The 8,265-nt window shown below is 38.5% G+C and overlaps 1 protein-coding gene across 1 annotated transcript in view; it reads right to left on the bottom strand.

Annotated features, from left to right (window-relative positions):
• Window positions 1–4,218: 4,218 nt before the first annotated feature.
• PDK3 (pyruvate dehydrogenase kinase 3) overlaps window positions 4,219–8,265 on the bottom strand; it is an 84,044-nt gene continuing 79,997 nt past the window's right edge. Inside the window, exons 11-12 of the mRNA XM_080718649.1 lie at window positions 7,476–7,615; window positions 4,219–4,307 (exon numbers count right to left, since the gene is read on the bottom strand). Coding sequence (XP_080574775.1) covers window positions 4,277–4,307; window positions 7,476–7,615 — 171 coding nt within the window. The 3' untranslated portion in view covers window positions 4,219–4,276. The remainder of the gene's footprint in view (window positions 4,308–7,475; window positions 7,616–8,265) is intronic.

Below are 8,265 nucleotides of genomic sequence, written 5' to 3'. Positions count from 1 at the left end.
AACCTACTCAATCCTCCTGTCTCAGCCTCCCAAGCGCGGGGATTACAAGCGTGCGCCACCACGCCCGGCTGCAACATATAGTTCATGGAGGACATTATCTTTAAAGCCAACGTTTAGGCATCTGGACCACTGAAGGACGGCTGAACAAATGAATGGTCTGTTTGTCTATGTATTTGTTTTTGGTACTGGAGATTGAACCCAGGGGCATTCTACCTCCTAGCTATACCTCTAGCCCAATCAATCAATCAATCAATCAATCAATCTCCTTACTTACTTAGCTTATTTTGAAGTAGGGTCTCGCTGACCTGTGTTTGATCCTCCTGTCTTAGCCTCCCAAGTACTGGGATTACAGGCATGTGCTACCACACCCTGCTGAATGCATGTTTAGACTAAGTGTTCCTACTCTCCAACACGCATCCACAAACTGAGCAAGAAGCTGTCTACAGTGAACCTAAGAAAGCCACAAGCCCATTCCATGGACTCCAAAGGAGTGTCTGACAGAAAATGAAGCCCGTGAAATGGAGAATAAGACTTCGAGGGGGAAAAAATCACACAGCATGAATAAGGAGATGAAATGTATGGAAGGAAAGATAAAGAAGTCAGACAACAGAACCAACAGGATGACAAATTCTTGACAAACAGAACAAATGAGTTCAGAATGCTGTGAGGCCTGAAATGACAACATCGAATGCTCACTGTGTACCAGAGAAAACTAACACAAACTGTTAATCCTGATTTACATTCAAATGAAGTTAATGAATTTCAAGGATAGACAGAGTCACATGTATCCAGGGCAAGCAGGTCATCTGCAAAGGGGGAAGAAATGTCCATCTGCATCTGGACTCAGACCTTTCAGCATCACCAGATATAGGCAACAAGAAAGCAATGATAGTGCAGAGTCAAGAAAAAAGGATGTGATCCAAGAATCCAATAGCTAGCCAAGTTACTGTTCATAAGTAACGGCAATAAAACACATTTGTAAATATGCAAGAGAATCTAACTGAAGCTATAATCTAGTCCACCAAAAGATAAAAGCCTCAACTCTCAAATGTGAAGTCTTTGTATGAAGGGGCTGGCAGTGAGCACTGATTTCATTCAAACATAGAATTAAGTCTAAATAACTCTAGTAATTACCTGCAGCTATACACTTTAAGTTGCCTATCTTTCGAGGTAAAAGCTGCCAAATCCATCTGATTATCTCCTCAAACTATGCCAAAATGGAAATACACAAAAGCAAACCTCTCCTGAGCAGAATTACCTTGCATTATAGAAAATTTTTGGTTTAGAGCTTACCCTTCAGGATTAATACGTCCAAGAAATTCCTCAAAAGGGATAATGCTAATTACCTGATATACTGTTCAGAGCACTAGCCCAGGAACAAGAAGACCCAACTCCTCTCTTTGGTTCTTCTATTCGCTTACCATGCCACCCTGGCAAACCACTTAAGTGCTTTGGGATTCATAAGAAAAGTAGAGACATTCCTGTGTGGTCCACCTCATGGCATTGTAAGGATGGAATCAGAGGCTGATTGTGAAACTTCTTTGGAATCTATGAGCAAGGCTGTAAAACCATGTCACTGTCTGAAGGGGCAGAACTCCCGAATTATGGAGCCCCAACTAGATACTCAGAGACAGAGAAAGGATCAGATGGCTCTTGCGGATCTATCTCTACCTTTCACCATTTCTCTACATTTTAAAGACTTCTCTTAGCACTATAAAAAGGAAAGTTGGTACTTCCATGATTCTTGACCTGAACTGCTAATGATTAATTTGGCAACAAGGATCGCTTAAAACCTTAGAAAGACGATTCCCTACCACCCAGGGTAAATGTCTGGCCATTTTCATTCTTTGATTCAGTGAATGTTAATTAAGTACCTAATATATGCCAGGCACTATTTCAATTAGTAGACATTCCCTGCGTACTTAAAATAGATAAATGAGCGGGTGTTATTGAGGAATGGGGAAGATTTTAGCTGAGAAGGGGTCAAATTCCTACTTGTATTACAACCTATATGTAGAAATCTGACCATCTGCTTATGGACAAACCCAGCAACCACGAGAGATGCAGTTAGGTTCAGAGGAGCATGAAGAGCTGACAAGAAGAATAAATGAGTACAGGTACAGGGGCAGACAAACTGAGGAGCCTTTCTCTGGCTGCTTCAGGAGCAAAGTTAAATTTTTAATGAAGAAAACAAAGGAGAAGCCAGATGGTACTGGGGTCAGACGGGTATGAGTAGCCCTAAAGTATACTTAGTAAAAGACTAACATTAAGACATTAAAACAGATTTTTTACATTTGCCAAAAGGCTTGTAAAGAATGTGAGAGGAATGATGTGAGACTATAATGCAGGAGTAAAGGCATTTTTTAAAAAAAAGAATGTGATAGGATTTTTCCACACCAAGTTTCCCATTTGCTTGTTGTGAGGGCATGGCAATCAATGGGCATTCCCCGAGCATTGAAGACTCTATCTGAACAGGGCAGCAACATGACCCGAATCTGTTGCCTCCTTCCTCCTACAGTATATCACACGTGAGAGTGTAAAGCAGAACGGTTGGAAGTTAAGGCCTAGTAAGACATTCATATACTATCTAATGATTTTTAAGAAAGCTAGGGTCTTTAAATGTAAAGGAGCATTATTTTTACATCTTTTACTTCACAAAACAATAATCATGTGGAACAGCTCCATCTCCAAGACACTGACTCAGACCTCAAACCAACATGGCCCATTTCTCCCTAGTCACTCCAAAGTACATAGGTATTTATTCTGCCTGAATGATTATATGTGGGTTCTCTGATGAGATCTTTCTAACCATGGAAAAGAAAAGATCCTTCTGAAAGATGAAGGGAGCTATCTTGAGCGTAGGAAATACAATAAAAGAAAAGAAAATCAGACTCAGTGGAACTATGAGAAACATAGTGGCAACCAAGCCAAAGGTCCTTCCAGGGACCTCCCCGCAGGGGAGTAGTGGGGATACCTGCATTGCTACTATTGTAGGACTAAAGGAAGAGAAATACCTTACAAGTTAAAACTTCAAAATAAGTGGACTCAATACTTAAAAACTGACCCCAAACATTTATATGGACATTCAATGAGAGAAGTCAAAGGAGATGATATATATGAAAATTTATTGTATATATAATATGCTGGTTTTAATTTGGATTCTCAGATAGCTTCTAGTACTAAAGGTGAAATATAATGCACTCCTCTTCCCTTACCCCAATCCTCTGCTAATTCCCATTTCCTACCACTAGCAAAAAAGTAAAGGATTGTGAAAAAACAGACTGATTTTCACCTTAAACCTGGCTAAAATGAGTGACGATGAAAAGCATGAAGACTGGTAGCATTTTTCAAACTAAACTAGAAAGAACTTTTCTCTCCAGTGGTCTATCTTACAACTAGTCAGTGCGACACACGCGAACTTTCAATTCCTTACAAGACCACAGAGGAATATAGTGATGAAGAAGAGGATTAGATTAGTGAAGGTTTTATGCAAATGTAAAACTCTACTTCCCATTCCTTACAAGCTTGATATGGACTACTAGAAGGCAGTTTTTCACTTAAGATCTTCGAAACCAAGCTGTTAAGTGAAAAATTCCAAGACAACTTTTGGAATGTTTTAATCAATGGAATGGAAGTGTACAAATGGATTTTAAAATAAAATCAATCCACTGATTGGACAAAATCCAACACAAAAGTACCCTCGCTCACAATGAGAATACAATCGGATGGAAGAAGGCAGAAGTCTAAATTGGAACGAGGAGAGGGGATGCGTATGAGAGAGGAAGCACCTGAGGACTGAATGAGCAAGACATGTTCAGCTGATGTCTTCCACTTCCAGAATCCCCAGGTCCTAGATGGAGGTTTTGAGACAAATATGGCATTTGGTCAAAAGGGGCAGCTGTTGGATCTGCTGTGTCTGGAATGGGGAAGGGTCTCTCGACAGGGGGAACTTTAGACATTAGGCTACGACAGTGAGATGGGGCGTGCGAGGATATGAGAGCTCTACCAAGTCTCCGTGCCCTTTTGGTAACAGGCGCCAGTCACACCACAGCAAGATACCATGAAAAATGACTCAGGTTTACTACGTTAGTGGAAGATCTGGCTGCAATAACGACACGAAGGGCTCCACAGAAAGGTCCAGCTGGGATGAAGCAAATAGACTGTAAGCACTGGGAATAACTATGGTGCCACACTCAGAGTTGAAGAAGAAAGTTCTCTCTGGTTGACTTGGAGCACATGATCTTTCTTCACAGAGATGATCAGAGCATTTGGTTCTCTAGAAAGTTCTATTAGTCTTGATCTTGTCCCTATAAAAAATAATGGAAATATCCATAGTGAGTTTATGAGTATAACCACCTCTATTACAACCAATACTTACTGAAAGCATTTAGTTATAATAATAATTCCGAGAAATCCTTGCCTTAACTCAGAATTATTTTCTGTGGTAAACACAAAAAATTATCATTTAATTACATATGTATACTTTTAAAACAGTTCTTTACTCTCAGTTAAAAACCTGAATAGAAATGAAAGTGACTGTTAATGGATACGGGATTTCTTTTTGGTCTGATAAAAATATTCTAAAATTAGATGGTGGTTAGGGTTGCAAAACTCTGAATACACTATAAACATCTTAAATGTATACCTTAAAAGGGTGAATAGTATGACATGGGAATTATATCTCAATAAAGTTGTTACTTAAACAACTATCTAGGGAGTACATTTGCTTAGAATTTCTCATGTATAAGTACTCATCCCATACCTACTACTTTTCCAAGATCTCTAACAATTACTCTCTCTGTATAGTTTAACAGTTTTAATTGTCAAGCTAAAAATTTCAGAATTTACAAAAATGCTTTTCTGCTAAAGCTAAAATTCATTTGCCTAACCATAGGCTAGAAATTAAGACTCATATTTATAATCTACTATTTTGTTTCAAAATTGCCTTAAATACAATATTTGATTAAAGCTACCATTTCACAGCTGAATTGGACCTTATTATTTATAAAGATGGCTTCTATACTACAAAAATTATTCCATCTACCAGAATAATAGTTTGAACTAACGAAGCACAGATGCCCAACATGCTATCTGGTTTACAAACAGACTGCAATGAGGTCACGGGGAACCGATGCGATTCAGGTATTTCAAGCTGATTAGCTTCATCTTGGCTGCGAATGGTGGGTGAAGCCAGGTATGGTGGTGTGTATTTGTAATCCCAGTACTTGGGAAGCTGAGATAGGAAGACTATAAGTTCGAGACCAGCCTCAACCTTTGTGAGACCCTATTTCAACATAACAATAAAATCAGACTGGAAGTGTAGCTTAGAGACAGAATTCCCTTGGGTTAAATTCCCATTAACACACACACACACACACACACACACACACACACACACACACCCCGGAATGCTATGTAGTGCATGGTGAGAATGTGTAAGTGGAACTAAGGGAAAGAGATGCAAGCAAGACACCCAGGGAAAAACCCTTCACCGTGGTAGCAGTAGGGACACCTGTATTTCTACAGTCATATGACTAAAGGAAGAAAACTAACTCCTCTAAATTTCATCATTCTAGGCCTCCTTTCTGAACAGGTGTATTATCTGTATAAATATATATATATATATATGAACATATATACAAATTCATATTGATATTTTCATTCTATTTTAACTGTATTATTCCTCCCAATATATTTTTTATTATATATGTTTCTTCTTACCCTGAAAACCTGGGCCCTTAACATCATTAACACAATATAACAGAATGATTTTTATGCAAATATAGTTCAGGTAACTTTGAAATTTCATACCATTATAGTAACATTGGTCTTTTCGGGGTTTTTTGTTTGTTTATTTGTTTGTTTGTCTTGTAGGTCTGGGGATGGAACCCAGGGGCATTCGACCTCTGAGCTACACCCCCTGCCCTATTTTTATTCTTTCTTTATTTTTTGGGTGGTACTGGGGTTCCTGGAAACCCTTCTACCTCCAGGCTACACTCCCAGACCTATTTTATATTTTTATTTGGAAACAGGGTCTCTTAAGCCAGCACGGCTGGCTTCGAACCTGTGTGATCCTCCTGTCTCCGCCTCCCAAGCATGGGGATTACAAGCGTGCGCCACCACGGCCGGCAATTCTTTATTTTGAAACAGGGTTTCATGAAGTTGCAGAGGGCCCAAGTAGCTGAGGTGTCCGCGAACCATGATCCTCTAGTCTCAGCATCCCAAATGCTAGGATTACTAGTGCGCGCCACCATACCTGGCAACATAGGTCTTTTCTGATGAGGGATATAGAAGGTAAAGGTTATCTCTACTGATCCTTATTAGAAAAAATATGTTGGGAGAAATAACGCATAAATGAGGCTGTAATGGCAATCTCTGGGTTGTGGGAATACTGTAATTTTTCTTTTTTCACTTGTTTTCTAATTTTTTCCTATATATATGTATATATATATATATATATATATATATATATATATATATATATATATACTGCTTTTCTATTAACAAAAGGTCATTTTACAGTAAATAAATAAAAGAATCTTTATTCTTGCTAGTAGATTTTGAGCTTAAGGGTAGTCAGGAAAAAAATGAAAGCCAAAAATTAGATTGCGTTCCCTATTAATATAAAATAATGATAGTTGTTATTCTGTGATGACAACTTCTTTTTTCAGTTTTTATTGAGATAAACTATACATAAGATAGAACTTAACCATCTAAAGCATTGTTGTGTATAGTTTAGTAGCATGCAGTTTTATAAGTATTACCACTAGCCATATCTAGAATTTTTCATGATCCCAAACTGAAACTTCATACTCATTAAACAACTCTTCATTCCCTCTTCCTCCCAGTCCCTGGCAACCACTCTTCTACTTTCTGACTCTATAAAATGGATTGCTCTGGGCATCTCATATAAGTGAAACCAAGCCATATTTGTCCTTTTGGGTCCGGCTTGTTCACTTAGCATTAATGACTTCAAGATCGTTCACATTGCCGCACATGTCAGAATTTCTTTCCATTTTAAGGCCAAATGTTCGACTTTATAGATGTATCACATCTGTTCATCTTAATTGATAATTTTAACATGCATATTTCTTCTAGTTTCAACTCACAGAATTTCTCTAAACAGTTTTCTCTCAATCTCTAAGGATGACAACAAATGTCACACTTAATTGCTTTTTAAAGAAAATTCATGGCAGGACAAATCTCTTCTCACTGTCGTCAACACTTCCATAGTGCAAGGTTTCCTAGATGAGTGGCACCTCTACTTAAATGATAACTCTGGCTACCTAGTTCTTGCCATCCAAGTGCCTGAAGGTAGGTGAATAGCCTCCAGTCGTTCTTTCTCTAGTGATCACTATGCTTTTCAGTAATAAAACTGCAAAGAACATCTGGCAGACAATACCACTCAACTGTCTGGTGGCACATTCTGCGGACAAATCAGGTACTTTGTAAGGGAAAGCAAAGTGGTACATTACTGTTTAGCTTTGTATTTTGATGCATCTCTGGGTTCACTGCTGGGATTGCTCCAGTCATCAGCTTCAGGTGTGGTCTTGTAATGGCGCCACGCAGACTTATTGAAAACTGGCAGCCTCTCAAATGATTCACTTGAAAGAGCCTATTGGGAAAAAATATAAGGTATGTGGTGCCATTGTTCTCATGTGAAATGCTGACACAAATTTTGCTACTTGAAACATCAGAAACATTGACGTATGCCTTTAGAATCATATTAAAATTATATATTAGCAGTTAGATTGGCCAGGAAAACATTGATGCTATTTTAAAGGAATGAAACATGCACTCATTCAAAATCAGTATTTTAAAGTACATAACTAGAACAAAACATATTTTAATATGGTTAATCCTGATTTGAGATGCTCGATCTTTTTTGACTCTATATTCTTAAATCAAGCACTATTTTTCAGCAGGCAGCTGTTCCCCAAAAGGGCCCAGGAAGAAATAGAGTCTCATACATACCAGATTTATAAATATGCGCCATCAAGTGATACCAAATATCACATCATTTAGGGCCTGGGAATGTAACTTAGTGGTAGACTGTGTACTTAGCATGCACAAGGCCCTGAGTTCAATCCCCAGCACCGAAATAAACAAACAAATGAACAAATAAACAAACAAACCACATCATGTAGATGCCTTGGCATCTAAGACAAATGCTTCAAATAACTGGTTAAAGTATGTTGTTGCATAGTAGCATATTATGCCACGGTTAAAAAAGAATGAGCCCACCAGGCGCTGTGGCACATGCCT

The sequence above is a fragment of the Muscardinus avellanarius genome (genome assembly GCF_963383645.1).
Source record: "Muscardinus avellanarius genome assembly, chromosome: X".
In the NCBI taxonomy this organism is placed as follows: domain Eukaryota; kingdom Metazoa; phylum Chordata; class Mammalia; order Rodentia; family Gliridae; genus Muscardinus; species Muscardinus avellanarius.
This window is presented reverse-complemented; position numbering and strand designations above follow the sequence as displayed.